The sequence below is a fragment of the Myotis brandtii genome, unplaced genomic scaffold, assembly GCF_000412655.1.
Source record: "Myotis brandtii unplaced genomic scaffold, ASM41265v1 scaffold1, whole genome shotgun sequence".
Taxonomy (NCBI): domain Eukaryota; kingdom Metazoa; phylum Chordata; class Mammalia; order Chiroptera; family Vespertilionidae; genus Myotis; species Myotis brandtii.
Genome location: NW_005353324.1, coordinates 658,114 through 674,603, shown reverse-complemented (window position 1 = coordinate 674,603; position 16,490 = coordinate 658,114). Strand labels below are relative to the sequence as shown.

Genomic DNA, 16,490 nt, shown 5'->3' with positions numbered 1-16,490 from the left:
GGTAGTACTGTAGGTGGGCAGACCACTTACTCAGTATGAACTGAGCATCTAGCACAAGTTTTGGAGGTGTTTTGTGATTTAATTGTTTGCTTCCCTAAACTTGGTTACTTATGTACTTGCATGGTTCGAATGAATTGTTAACTACCCACAGAATGAGCTGACATGCATCCAATTAATAGTGTTTTATTTAATAGAGCTGACTGCAATCAAAAGAGTGATATTTAAAAATTACTAATTGTTTCTATTTTGTTAAGTGGCAAGAGAAGTAATCCTTCAAAAGGTTTTATCCTACACTAAATGAAGACAAATCAGCTGCCATACAAAATTATGTTTATAAAAATTTTTAATGATATAAGAATAATCCTATAGAATGGGAAATAAAATGAAAATTAAACATATTTTAAACTGGTTTCTATTTTTATATGCATTTGTATGTATGTGTGTATATTATATTTATGTGAATAAAATATGACAATTTAATAATTGCTATATTTAGGTAATTGGATAATAATGGTTTCTTTTTGTTTCTTTTACACTAATCTGTTTGGTCAACAAAACCTGTTTTAAACTTTCTATGAGTGAAATTTTTTTATTTGAATGAATAAAATATAGGAACTTTCCTGTATTTAATTCTTCTCAATAATGAAACCAGTTTCAAAGCCCAGAATTTCATAATTCTTTTTATGTTATGGGAAATGGGAATGATTAAGTTGTCAAAATATTAAAATGGTACTTTTTTCATTATAGAAATAAAGTGGTGTGACTCAAGGCAAGTTTCCTCTATATGTTTATGTTTATGAAGACTCTGGAAATTGGGAATGATTCATTTTTTAAATAATAGTTTATGTTATTTCAAAGACAAAAGTTGCAACTGGTAGGTTGATCTAAAGAGGTAAAGAAACAGCAACCTTAGAGATCTAACTTAGGACTCAAACAATATTTTTAACTTGTTTTCTCTTATTTTCTTTCTCTACTGTTCTCTCTCTAGTTTGCTTTCTTCTTCACATTGAAATTATTCTATCTTACTTCAGACATGTATTCTTACCATGATACAGGTTTAGAAGTACCAGTAGGAAAAAAAGTCAATCTCCCAGGATTTATATATCAATTCCAGGAAGATCCATTGACCTTGTTTGGTTTACATGCCATTCATTGAGCCAGTCATTATTACTAGAGCAGTGTGGGGGAGGGGACAATGATTGTCCAGGCCTACTCTTAAAGTTTGGATCATCTCTGTCACAACTACTCTACTCCACAGATGGAGCATGGTAACAGCTTTAGACAATACATAAATTGATGGATATGGTTGAGTTCCAATAAAATTCCACCTATAAAAACAGGCATTGGGTGGATTTGGTCTGTAAGTCATAATTTGCTGACCTCTACTCTAGTAATTTTATTCTTTTGTAAAATTATTTCTAAGAAGAAAAAAAGAGACTCCTTTACTATGCCCTAAGGCAGCCTTGAACCTTCAACTGTTGGTTCATAAATGAATTTTGATCAAAATTATAATATTCTCCTATAATTCCTTTAATATATTAAGATATTCTCAAGAGTTTCTTCAAATTACTTTTCACAACATATTTTAAACATTATTTTATGTAGTTATCTTTCCTAAAATTAATAGGTTGTCAAAATATTAAAATGGTACTTTTTTCATTATAGGAATAAAGTGGTGTGACTCAAGGCAAGTTTCCTCTGTATGTTTATGTTTATGAAGACTCTGGAAATTGGGGATAATTCATTTTTTTAAATATATTTTATTGATTTTTTACAGAGAGTAAGGGAGAGGGATAGAGAGTTAGAAACATCGATGAGAAAGGAACATCAATCAGCTGCTGGTTCATAAATGAATTTTGATCAAAATTATAATATTCTCCTATAATTCCTTTAATATATTAAGATATTCTCAAGAGTTTCTTCAAATTACTTTTCACAACATATTTTAAACATTATTTTATGTAGTTATCTTTCCTAAAATTAATAGTTTTATGATATATTATGTTTTTCTACTATCAGTGTATTGAAAATCATTGAAGGTTACTGTTTCTTAAACCTTGTATAGTCACGTGTTTCTCATGACCAGTTCCTGCTATAGCTATTGAAAAGGCTAGTACATTTACCCTCTTTGCTTTAAAAGTTAAAATTGTTTTAAAACTATTTGACCAGACTAAATAAATCCTTTTCTACAGAAACTACTTTTGTATCTAAGTAAAAAAAAAGATGCCATATGACAATGTGGACTTAACTGATATTTATACAGGATGGGGAAAAAGTAGGTTTACAGTTGTGAGTACACAAGAGTTATTCTTGTATTATTACTTATTTATTATTATATTATGTTTCATATGAACACTTATAAACCTACTTTTGCCTCATTCTTTATTATTGGACTCCTGTCTAATTTTTTTTTAAGTCACTCATCTTCTAAAGGGAAAGACATAGAAAGTTTCTATATCTGAAAATTACCATGTTTCTCTTTTATTAGTGTAGATGTTTCATATGAACAATTATAAACCTACTTTTGCCCCATTCTTTATTATTGGAATCCTGTCTAATTTTTTTAAGTCACTCGTCTTCTAAAGGGAAAGATATAGAAAGTTTCTGTGACTGAAAGGACATTTCTTATTCCTATTAAAGTGTAGCCACTTAAGGAATAGTTAACATATAACTAATAATCACCAACTTAAAATGGTTTTGTGAAATAATTCGGCATGCCAACATTTAATTGTGCCATCAACTTACAAACGCTTGATTATTCACATATCCAAACAGACATTATTACCGAAACTATCCCAAGGCACAAGGGAGCCCTGTGCACATGCCTGGATGCGCTAGACGTTTTCTGACAGTCATTGCTCACCTTATCATAGCTCTCTGCCTCACCTATCTCAGGGTTCCAGGACACTGGCCTATTTCCCACGTGTGTGACCCACTCTCTGAATACATTTGAAGATAATTGAATTATCAAAATAAAAAATTAGCATAGCACTTCGCAATTCAGAAAGCCATAGCTTGGCCCAACATTTCGTTTATGCCTAATTCAAATGCCGCCTTCTCAGGAAAAATTTCCTTGCCAGCCCTATCTAAAGTATCTTCTGGTGCCTCCCCATCACTCTCCATTCCCCTTTTTTTCTGCCTTATCTTATCAAAAGTAATTATCACTGCTTGATAGTGTTATATATTTATTTATTTGTTTAATATCTTTCTTCCTATTAATTCCATAGGGGCAGCATGGCCAGGTAGCAGGTGTTCAATAAATACTTAAGAAAATAACTATTCTGCACAACAAAAGAAACCATCAACAAAACAACAAGAAAGCCCACTGCATGGGAGAACATATTTGCCAATGTTATCACCGATAAGGGTTTAATCTCCAACATTTATAGGGAACTCATACAACTTAACAAAAGGAAGATAAACAATCCAATCAAAAAATGGGCAAAGGACCTAAATAGACACCTTTCAAAAGAGGACATTCAGAAAGCCAAGAGACATATGAAAACATGCTCAAAGTCACTAATCATCCGAGAGATGCAAATCAAAACAACAATGAGGTACCATCTCACACCTGTCAGAATGGCTATCATCAACAAATCAACAAACGACAAGTGCTGGAGAGGATGTGGAGAAAAAGGAACACTCGTGCACTGCTGGTGGGAATGCAGACTGGTGCAGCCACTATGGAAGACAGTATGGAGTTTCCTCAAAAAACAAAACATGGAACTCCCATTTGACCCTGTGATCCCACTTCTAGGAATATATCCCAAGAAACCAAAAACACCAATCAGAAAGGATATATGCACCCCTATGTTCATAGCAGCACAATTCACCATAGCTAAGATTTGGAAACAGCCTAAGTGCCCATCAGTAGATGAATGGATTAGAAAACTGTGGTACATCTACACGATGGAATACTATGCTGCTGTAAAAAAGAAGGAACTCTTACCATTTGCAACAGCATGGATGGAACTGGAGAGCATTATGCTAAGTGAAATAAGCCAGTCAATGAAGGAAAAATACCACATGATCTCACTCATTCATGGATAATAAAGACCATTACAAACTTTTGAACAATAATAGATACAGAGGCAGAGCTGCCTCAAACTGATTGTCAAACTGCAGTGGGAAGGCCAGAGAGGGTTGGGGGGCAGAAGGGAGGGGAGTAAGAGATCAACCGAAGGACTTGTATGCATGCATATAAGCAAAACCAATGGACATAAGACACTGGAGACATATGTACTACTCTTTGTAATACTTTAAGCAATAAAACAAAAATTTTTAAAAAATAAAATAACTAAATAAACTGTGTCTATTGGCAATGCATGTGTTAGTGCGTTAATTTAGAAATCAGAAAACTTAGACTCGAGGTATAAATCAAGTGTTCCAGACCAAATAGCTAATTACTAAGGCTTCCAGACACTTTTTAAAAACTCCTGCTGGGTATTACATTGCCTTCATCTCCCCAATGAAATGGGTCAGAGGCAGATATATAGAGATTAGAAGGAAAGTAAGAGGACAGAGTCCAGTCTCGTCTCTCAGAGGCTGGGGATAGTGTGACAAGTGAAGGAGAAGAGTAGACTCATTTCCTGAGCAGAGGGAAGGTCATCAGGGAAAGCTTGTGTACTCTTAACCCTCACACTTGATTTTATTCCCTCCAATGAATGTTGCTTCATTTCCTAACTAGAATAATACACATTGACAACTGTGACCAAAGTGGGCAAACCCTTTAAAGCCATAAATCGATATTCTGAGTATGAATTTAAATGGATTTAAAGGAAGGTTAGTATAAAATAGATTCCATATGAAATGTGATACACCACATGTTGGTATTTTAAGAAATTAATAACATTTTCAGTGTATACACAAGAGGAAATATAATTAAGTATCTCCATTTAGTTTCACAAAAATATATATTCACTAAATATACATTTTAAATACACCCTCAGCCATGCATTATTGGTAGCATAGAGTAGTTAAGACTATGGCTTTGGAGTCATAAGTGTAAAATTCCACAATTTATGAGCTCATATATCAGGGGAAAAACAACCATTCTAAGTTAGTATCTTCAGTTATAAAATTAGGATCATAAAAGAATCTACTATATGATGGTACTGTTACATAACTTGATATATCTAATGAGTTCATTACATCTGGAGTGTTGTCAGTCCTTACTAAGTGGTAGGTATTCACATTAAAGGAATCGTACATATACTTAACTGCTGAAGTAATACTAAATTAATCACAATAAAGCTCTACACAGATTGTTGACCTTTTAATCTCTTTCACTGTCATATGTAGAAAATTAGAAGTGCTTATACTTGGGGAATTATTGGTAGGAATAAAATTATAAGCCAGGAATTCAAATTACTGTAGAAATAAAAGAATTTATAGTACTCTATGTTTATATTCTCTTTTATTGAGGATCAGAAATTATTTTAATTTAGCCTCCATAACTCATGACTTCAGTATTCTTTTCGGGTATTTAATACCACAAGTTGCTTAATAAAATAAAACTATGGACCTTGCTCAAGGAGCATGATCTACATTTCAAAATAAAATGATATTTTTAAAAGGTTATTTGGTGAGAGTATAGAGAGGAAATTTATCTTGCATATCATACACAACCTCATAAAATACCTCTGAGCCAGATAACATTCAAGTAGTGTAAAACCCTGATATAAAAAAGCATTTTGCAATTTCAATTTCAGATGTTCTGCCAGTTAAATGAAATCCTCTGTGAGCAAAGTGACATACAGTGCATATCCGTTACTATCCAATGGATTATTGGGAACATAAGGGTCCATCCACTCAAAAATACTTGAATAACTAACATGAGTCAGGCATTCTGCTAGCCACATGAAGGGGCAGATATGACGAATAGGATATAATCCTTAATATCTAGCTGAACATATGTAGGTGGAGAAAATCCCCATTTGAACTAGATTTTTCTTCTCATGCTCAAAATCAATGATCAAGTCATCCTAAGACTTCTGTTGTTGTAGCAACTCCATTAATAAAACATGTTCTCTTGGCCTGTGAGCCATTGTTCATGTTCTCATTCTTCCTGGGATGCTCCTCTTTAATTCCACTCTTTTTCTTTTTGGTAGACCCTACTTAGCTTTGAAGTTCCTGCTGAGATATTGCTTCCCTATGGAAGACTTTCTTTATCCTATCACTGGTTTATTTCAGCTGTTATGGTTATATAGAACAATTCATACAGTACTTCTTCGAAAACAGTGTTTATCACATTTTTGTTGATAATCACATGTTAAATGTTTTCTCCCCTGCTAGCTAATATGCCCATTGATTGAGTATAAGAACCATATATGCTGTCATTCATTACAAGAGGATGTACTCAATAAATATCTGTTGAATAAATGAAAAAAGAATGACACAAGACAATTTGGTTTAAATGCTGAGAGGCCACTAGGATAAAATAATTTAGTTGGGGGGAAGGCTAGGGTGTTTACATTGTGTAGTGACTCTTTCTGGTGGGCCTTTTAGGCATGAGTAGGAGTTCAGCCTGGGTGAAGAAGAAGGGCATTTGTGGACAGAGAAAAAGTGTTAGTATAGACCAGAGGATATTTTCTAAGTTTGAGTTGGAAAAGTTCCTTATAGAGAATAATAGTTTGTCAAAGGCTATGAAGAGCTTATTAGACTCTGCAAAGGCATTGGGATCAAGATGGATGAAGCATCACCATATCACCAAAGGTCTATGTCAGTTAATGGGTGTATAGCAAAACAACAACAGATAAGCTGAATAATTTTGAGAGAGGTTTTATAACTGCAGGGTTCCTTAGCACTATTTGCTATGCCAATGTCCTATGCAATGTACCTTACCAGGAAGTTATAGTATATAGAGAACCTTTTAAATATGTTTTAGGTTAAGGAGCACTCTTCTTCTCCATGGAACATCTTAAAGGATTTATGTGCACAGGACACATGCTAGGAATTAGCTGTGTAGTGCAATGGTTCTCAACTGGGTAATTTATTATTATTATTATTATTATTATTTATTACCCCAAAGGTCATTCAGCAATGCAGGAGATATTTCCGACTGTCACAACTGTGCAGTCAGGTGTTGCTACTGATTTCTGGCAGACAGAGGCCAGGGATGATGCTAAGTATCCTATAATGCTCAGGCGATAAGGCCCCCTGACAAGGAATTATTCATCCGAGAATATTAGTAGGGACAGAGTTGAGCAACCCTCATGCAGTGGAAAGTGCAACACATGTAGATTCAGCTAGAAATTCAAATCTCTATTTTGCTGCTCATAACTATTGGATCTTAAATTATTTAATCTGAATAGGTCAGATTTTTCACTGGGATGATAGGAATGAAATTAACCTAATTTGAAGGGAAAGGTTGATTAAAAAGAATGTATATAAAACTGTATGGTGGACTATCTGCTGCAGAATCATTACTTACTAAATGAAAGCAGAACAGTCAGATAGCTAGATGTTTACTTTCCACACCCATGAATCCTATTCTCTGTCCTGTTAACAAACTATTCTCCATGAACATACAAGTGGGATGTGCCCCAGGCTGATTTAAATTAGGATCCTATGCCAGGATCCACACTAAAAATCCTGAGAATGGGCAGCTGATCCAAACTGGCCATCAGTGCCATTCCCAAAGATTCCAAACTTGGTCAAAGATAACCCTCTTGCTTACTTATTCAGAGACTGTGACACTGTTACAGTGGATATGACTAAATCTTCTGTAAGGTAAGAGGTAAGAGAGTTTGAAGCTGACACTGAGAGATGTAGATAGACTAAAATTAAGCTCTTTACCTGGTCATTGCTGAAGCCTGTTCGTCCCCCTGTCATTTTAGGTAACAAAAGCCAATATATCTCCCAATATTTGTTAGCTGCATCATTGGTTTTCTGTTACTTGTAAATGAAAGTTGTAGAACGAAAAATAATCTAATGGGCTTCATAGGAAAATAGGAATTACACAGGAAAATGGAGTGAACTTGAAGATATATTATAAGAAAGCATTCAACCTCAACAACAGGGAGAGAAATGATTGAGGGAAAAAAGTGAACATGAGCCTAAGGGATCTATAGGGCAATAGCAACAGTTTAATATTTGTGCTATTGTAGCACCAGAAGATAATTGAGTGTGGTGCAGACAAAATATTTAAACACAGTGGCTGAAATTTTCAAACTTTGTGAAAGTAATGAATTCACAATATTAAGACGCTCAGAGAATACCAGATAGGGTTAACTCTAAGAAATCCTGGCCAAGGTATGAATAAAACTTCTGATTAAACTAAAGACCAAACACTCTAGAACAAACACTAAAGAAATTATACAAATAGTGAAGCACTCAATAAAATAACCTAAATAAAATAATAAAAATATTCTGACTTAAAGAAAAAGTAATTGAAAAATAAAGAAAAAAAACAAAAGAAAATAAAAATTCACACATATCAATGATCATATTAAATATAAACTGTGTAATCATACTATTAAAAAGGAAAACAGAGACTGTAAAACACCCCAATAGGAAAAAAAAGGCAAAGGATTTGAACAGATCTCATCAAGGAAGAGATACGATAGCTAATAAGGTCATTAATGGATGTTCAACTTCCTAGGGTAATACAAATTAAAATATCATAGATGATATGATATAAACACTGTAATGAAACAATAACAACAAAACTCTGACAATACCATTTGCTGGTGAGGCTGTGCAGCAACTGGAGAGCTCGAACATTGCTGGTCAGAATGCCAAATGATAAACTTCACCTAGAAAACAGTTTGGCAGTTTCTTTTACAGTTAAATATACATTTACCATATAAACTTGTGATTTCATTTCTAGGAACTTCACCTAGAAAACAGTTTGGCAGTTTCTTTTACAACTAGTTAAATATACATATGCCATATAAACTTGTGATTTCATTTCTAGACATTTACCCTAAAGAAATGAAAGCTTACATCCACACAAAACTTGTACAGTCGGTCCTTAGAAATGAAAGCTTACATCCACACAAAACTTGTACAGTTGGTCCTCGGGTTACGTCGGAGATCCGTTCTTACGGCGCGACGTAACCCGATTTCCACCGGGGTTACATCGGAGATCCATTCCTACGGCGCGACGTAACCCGATTTCCGCCGGAAGTCAGAACCCACCTACATAAGCACCTACGTCACTCACATGGAGCACATACACAGCAGTAATGAAGTGAAACAGTAAAACAAACTTAAAAGAAAGATAACAATTCCTGTCCTTTACTTGAGGTAAATAAATAATAAAAAACATAAAGCACATATGTACATATGCTGAAATGACGGAACTTTTTTTTTAAAATACTGTAAATGGGAGATGGCATTGTAACCATGAAGCAACTTATGTCGAGTCTGACGTAACCCAAGGACTGCCTGTACTGGATGTTTATAGAGGTTACATTACTAATCATAAAACTTGAAAAGAATTCAAATGTCCTTCACTGGATGAATAAATATACGAACTGTGTTACTCTTGTGCGATAAAATATTACTCACCAATAAAAAGGAATGAACTATAGTTACACATAACAACTTGCATGAATTTCAAAAGTATCATGCTGAGTAAAAGAAGCCATTATCAGAAGGTTACATGATGTATGATTCCTTAACATAATATTCTGGAAAAGGCAAACTATAGGGACAGAGAATAGATCAGTGGTTGCTAGGGGTTAGGTATAGGGGAGAAATATTTTCAAATCATACACCCAAAAACAAGGCAGCAATACTGGGTGGGGTAATGGAAATATATCCCAAAAATGGTGATTGTTACACGTATGTAACCATGTGTTATAATTCTTATAGTGGTAAACCAAAAACAAATCAGTTTTACTGAAAATAAATTTAAAAAATTTAAAGAATGTGAGAAACTTTGTTTGGTTATATATATTTTTAAATCATACAAAAGTAGAAACTGTGTTAAAAATATAGATTTGAAAAATGTAAAACATTTTGTGATAAATAAATGCAAAAGTAGATACATCTGGGGCAAATTTGCAATGCACATGATGATAAAAGGTTTGAATTAACACTAAATTTATGAAGAGCCCTTGACAATTATTTTTTAATTGATATAAAATAAAGCCATAGTAATGCAATTCACTGTAAACTAAAAAGATATGGCTAAAATTATTGAAAAGTATTTTATTTTGCTCTCAAATAAATTTAAGAAGAATGAGAAAGTGTATATGCCCAACAATAGGACAGGTAAAAGAAGATTATTACCAAGTACATGTATGTACATGTGTGTGTGTGGGAAGAGTCTATATACTTACATATGGACACAGGAAAGCGGGATGTAAAAAGTAGGCATTCATATATACCGAGAGATGGAATTTTGAATTGATACCATATTCCTTGGAATAAATATGATAACCTTTAAAATTTTTCAAAAACTTAGAGGATCTACTTCTGGAAATCAAATTAGGAAATAATCATGGATGTAGACAAAAATGGGTTTTCCTATTGCAGTGTTGCTTATAATATTGAGTTATTCAATAAAATGTAAGTAACCAACAACAGAGTTTTGATTAAAAAATAATGTGTCCATCAAAGTGATTCTAAGAAGTACATTTACTTAAAAGAAAATAACCACAACAGATTTTTAAAAAGTAGATGGGGAATATAAGAACAGTTTGCCAATATTTTCTTAATGAAATATTTGTGGTAATTCTTAATTTGCATACTATCACAAATAGTACAAATACTGTACATTAGCCTGTATATCCCTCACGCTCCATCCTCCTCTCCCTGCCCTGGAACTCCATCAGCGGGCTCCCTTGCACTCTGGTTTTTTTTTTTTTTTTTGATATGGCCAGCATAGGGCACTCACAGAGTTGGAGGGGAAGGAGGCCCTGGAACTCCATCAGCGGGCTCCCTTGCACTCTGGCTTTCAGTCGATTTGGCCAGCATAAGGCACTCACAGAGTTGGAGGGGAAGGAAACTGAAAGTGTTCATTTCTCAGCTCTCTTCTCGTAGGCTGTGATTTGAGAGTGGTTAGAGTCCTTGACCAGAGGTCATAACTCCTGTCAAGTGGTTACACCAGAAAGCTAGAGTTTCCATAGATTTTCAGTAACCAGTGCCTCCTGCTCAGGCCCAGGAAATAGGGTAGTTTCTCAGGAATTTTCAGCATTCTTTGTCAGTGTGCCTTAATGCCTTAATAAGTAGTATATTCCTTAAATGTTCTCTTTTATCACCTCATTTTCATTACCAGGATCCTGACCAATACTTTCACCAAATACTAGAAGTCATTTCTTGCTAGGAACCACTATTTCCTTATTTATATTACTTTTATGTGGATTGACTTCTATGTGTGTTTTGTGTGCTGTTTACATTTATGTAGATTTTTATAATTACAAAAGAAAAATATGTAATTTACTAAAATAATGTTTCTCAAACTATGGTGAAAGATTAGTCATACATATACAGTTTTATAAAATATAATAAAAATTAATTGCAAAAATGTAAATTTAAAATATAGATACAAGATCACATTTTTGTATTTAAATTTAGCAGACATAAATTTACTCTGTTAAATTGCTTTAAAATTTTCTAGTTGATTAATTTTAATTTATATAGTGTTCATGAACTGCATTAGTTTGCAGATCACAATTTTGGTAGCAATGACCTAAAATATCAAGTAAGTCATCAAATAAGATAATAACTGTAGCTATAGCTACATTATTATACTACAGTATGTTAATATCTACATCTATCTCTAACTACATATAAATTATTAGTGATGGCTAAAGTGTACTTTATCTATTTGGTACTCAATAGATATTTGTTAAATATATAAATAAACACTTTTAAAAGAAAATCAGATAGGTAACACAATGCAGAATATAACAAACACATATACAATCTCTTTTACTGGTAAAGTTGCAGAGAATATGTTGTTCTCTTATACTACCTGGGCAATAAAGATAGGCACAACATAATTGTTTAAATGAGCATACTTTTGACCTGGCAATGAAACTTAAAAGTATTATACACAAGCTCAGAGAATTTAGAATAATCCAAATAAACATCCAAGCAAAAGGAGGAGTTTTAAATGCTTTCATAAAATCATAATGAAACCAAATGCAGATCCTAAAATAAAATTGTAGAGGCATATGTAATATCATAGAGAGACACAAATATTTTATCAAGTGAAATATAAATTAAAAGTATGAAAAGTGAAATGTCAAATTTTAAAGAATATGTATCTGGGAAAACGTGCAAACAACATGTAAAAAGTTATTTCTGTTAGTAGGATTATAATATTTGTTTCATTTTATTTTTTGCATACATACCATCTTAACAGATGTTTAATAAACCTATATTTTGAAATAAATAAATATACCCATAGGTCAAAAATTATTTTAAAATAGTGTTACAAAAGTATACAAAAATAATAGCAAATGGAATACATTAATATAAAAAAGATTATATTTAAGTAGAACTCATTAAGTAGAACATGAATGAAGAGGTGGTTAGATAAAATTTATCAATATAATCTTACAACCACAAATTAATGAGAAAATTAAATGAAAAGACATTTGATAAAATACAGCAGCCACTTAAAATAAAAACTCTAAAGGAAACAAAAATAGAAGACCATTAAAACTGACAGCAAATATGATTATTAATGTCAAGCCACTAAAAGCATTTCCAGTAATATGAGGAGGTGGACAGGGATACTGACTAGCTCCATTTTTTGAATCAACAGTTCTTTGGAGGATCTGGTGAATGCAATGAGAAAATGAAAGAGCATCATAAAAGTCGAGATAATACCCTACTTATTTTGATGATATTAGAGACTAGTGAAAAGCCATTAAAATTAATGATCACATTGCATTTGTTGGTTGGATACAAGGCAAATACTATTCTAGCATTGTGTTCATGTAAAAGCAGTTGGAAAGATGAGGAAAAAAAAAGAATAAAAATCTCCCATTCACAACTGCAGAAACACCTAGAAAGTACTTATGAGTGAATGTTAAAGCAATTATCCAGAGGTAATGGTGAAGAAACTCTAGTCCTTTCTCTGAAGCATATAAATAATATGAAAACAAAGGGAAAGTGAAAATTATGTTTTTAACCAGAGGTTTATTTCTCTCAAATTTACTATACATTAAAATAATTATGAAATCACCCACTTGTGACATTTTTGTTGATTTTTTTGGTGTGTGTGTTGGTTTTTTGGTTGTTGTGTTGTTGTTTTTTTGTGGCAGGGGGAAAGATAAGATGACAAATTTACAAGAAAGAATAAATACATCAAAACCAAATACATTTTTGCTAAAGAACATGGAAAGAGGGGATAGGTTTTACCAGATATTAGAAAACCTATAAATTTACTACAATACAATCTATATGTAAATTTAAGAACAATTAGTGCAGTTGAATAGAAAATTCATAAAAATAAAATCCAAATCATATGAGAAAAATCATGAAAGTTGTATTACCCCAATTCAGTAAGTGAATAACAGGTTATAAATTATTATCAATGAGAAAGCTATCTATATATCTAAGAGAATGTATAATTACATCTCCTATCTTAAACGATATCCTATATAATAAAAGGCCAATATGCAATTGTCCCCTTGACTGGGAGTTTGACCAGGGGGTAGGGCAGCCGAACAAAGGCCGGCTAGGGCAGCCGGACAACGGCCGGCAGCCCCTCCCTCAAGCTGGCCCCACCCCCAAATAGCCCCCCCACCCCAAACGGGGGTGAGGACTGCCAGCCAAGGGCCTGCAGCCCCTCCCCCTGGCTGACCCAGCCCAATTGGCCCTGGTCGGGGCGGGCCAGCTGGACCCCACCCATGCACGAATTTGTACACCAGGCTTCTAGTATAATAATACATTATAATTATTCCCCTAGAACTAGGTTCATACTCTTTAATGACAGGGACCTTAATTTCAAGAACAACAATTTTGTTCTTTATAAATTTTCCCCACAGATAATTTGATAATGCTGAAGTGTCAGAGAATTAAGTTAGAATAATTTTAGAAAATGTAATGAATTGAAGTAAATAATTATTTAAATGGTTCTTAAAATTTTTTGAGTTCTCTGAAATCATATGTATAACCCATTATTAAAGAAAAATCAATACTTGAAATCTAAAACTATGAAAGAAACGGAGATATATTTGAGTATAAAAGTAATTTAATGTGCTGGCCAAGTAGCACAGTTAGTTAGAGCATTGTCCTAATATGCCAAGGTCGTAGGTTCTATCCTCAGTAAGGGCACATATAAGAATCAACCAATGAATGCATAAACAGGTGGAATAACAAATCCATCTCTCTCTCTCCTCTCCTTCTCTCTTTTTCTTCCCCCCCTCTATCTGTCTCAAATCAATAAATTTGATTAAAAATAACTTAAAGCAGTTTTTAGAAATACCACAGACAAGTTAAAGGTACAATTAATATAACTGAAAAAACTTGTTTCTACCAGCAAGCAGAAAATTAATAATTACAAAATTTCCGAAACCACATAAAAATTGTGCAGACTAACCAGTCAGGAATATGCTGTTTATAAAATTGTTTCACCATAGTGAAATATCACTTGAAGCTTATCACTGAAAAATTTTTGAAGACAAACAAACTACTTGTAATAAATATTAAACTATATTTAATGATATAGGTGGAATGCTGTTTACTGGAGTATTTTTATAGTATAACTAGTGGCCCAGTGCACAAAATTGTGCACATTAAAAGGGGATTAATTAGAGGCAATATTTTAATATTGCTATTTGCCCTTTCTCTATAATAGAAGTGTCAGAGATGAAAGAAAATTAGTAAAATGTATATGAAAATCTTCCTATCAGACTCCTATCAGAGTCTGGGGCACACCACAGGACCCAGAGTCAAGTCCCCGCCCACCTGTGGCGCCTCAAAATCACGTGAGACCCAGACCCAGCTGGCCCCACCCCCATTGGGTGAGATCCAAACCCAGACAGCCCCGCCCTTGTCAAGCCCCACGGGGCGGGGGGCGCAGCCTCAGGTCCCCTGTCAAGCCCCGCAGGGTGGGGGGCACAGCCTCAGGTCCCCCAGTGCACCCTCAGGTCCCCTGGCCCAGCACCAGGGTGGGGAGCATGGCCTGAGGTACCTCAGCCCAGCACCAGGGCAGGCAGCACAGCCTGAGGTCCACAATCAAGCCCCGCCCAGGGGGTGTTGCCTGAGGTTCCCCACCAAGCCCCGCCAGGCAGGGGGCGTGACCTAAGGTGCCCTGGCCCAACGCCGGGGCAGGGGGCATGGCCTCAGGTCCCCCAGCCCGGCGCCAGGGTGGGGGGAACAGCCTCAGGTCCCCCGGCTTGGCACAGGGGCGGAGGGCGCAGCCTGAGGTCCCCCAGCCTGGTGCTGGGGCAGGGGGCGCAGCCTGAGGTCCCCTAGCCTGGTGCTGGGGCAGGGGGCACAGCCTGAGGTCCCCTGTCAAGCCCCACCAGGAGGGGTCGCAGCCTCAGGTCCCTGTTGATTGTTCGTTAAGGCTCATTACGGGAACTGGGCCTCTGCTGTGGGTGCAGCTATATTGTGTATGGAAACCCCGCCTCCGCTGTGGGTGCTGCCATCTTTGTGACAACGTGATGGGCAATTTTCATATTCCCTCTTTATTAGATAGGATGGTAAAAGACATGAAATAGATTGAATTCCAATTAGTAAGTAGTAGGCTGGCTCATGACCTTATGGGATATCTGTACCATGAAATATTAAAAAATAAACTGAACTAAACCAAATGATTTGGAAGCATTTCTATGAGCTATATTTGAATATAAAAAGCAAAATGAAAAAATTAAAACACCTTTGTGAAGGAAAGATAAATCCTTATATTTGTGTGTTTATGTGCATAAGTGTGTACACACACATACACACATACAAACAGAAAAATATAAAAGGCATAGTTAATCATTAACTCAGACTACTCTGTGGTTCATGTGTGTTATAAGGATGCAGGAATGAAGCAAACTGGGAACAAAAAGATCACACCACCACAAATAGCAGCCGGAAGAAAAAAATGAAAAAAAATTGTATATAGGAAAATAGAATTCCTTCATGATTATGTAGGTGTATAAAATTTGTATTTCTACATTTTTAAAACAAAATACAGTCATTCACTGCTTAACAACAGGGTACATTCTGAGAAATATGTCATTAGGTAATTTTGTCATTGTGTGAATATCACTGAGTGTACTTACACATCCCTAGAAAGTTTAGCCTACTACACACCTATATGGTACAGCCTATTGCTTGTAGCCTATTGCTCCAAGGCTAAAAGTCTGTACAGCAGGTTACTGTACAAAGCAACAGTAGATTAAATCTACACTAATAAAAGAGAAACATGGTAATTGGCGTACGACCGCTACCCTTTTCATTGGCTAATCAGTGAGTATATGCAAATTAACTGTCAGCCAAGATGGCGGCCGGCAGCCAGGCACTGAAGCGAGCACGAGGCTTGCTTGCTGCAGACTCCAACGTTCACCGCCTCACTTGCCGGCCTCTCA

At 35.0% G+C, this 16,490-nt stretch overlaps 1 protein-coding gene across 5 annotated transcripts in view; it reads right to left on the bottom strand.

Annotated features, from left to right (window-relative positions):
• Positions 1 to 16,490, bottom strand: part of LRRTM4 (leucine rich repeat transmembrane neuronal 4) — a 698,742-nt gene that overhangs the window by 495,153 nt on the left and 187,099 nt on the right. For 3 of the 5 annotated variants that reach the window (XM_005853106.2, XM_005853107.2, XM_005853105.2), the window contains one exon: positions 8,682 to 8,756. The exons of the other annotated variants lie outside the window; for them this stretch is intronic. In XM_005853106.2, coding sequence (XP_005853168.1) covers positions 8,682 to 8,756 — 75 coding nt within the window. The remainder of the gene's footprint in view (positions 1 to 8,681; positions 8,757 to 16,490) is intronic. 5 annotated transcript variants of the gene reach the window in all.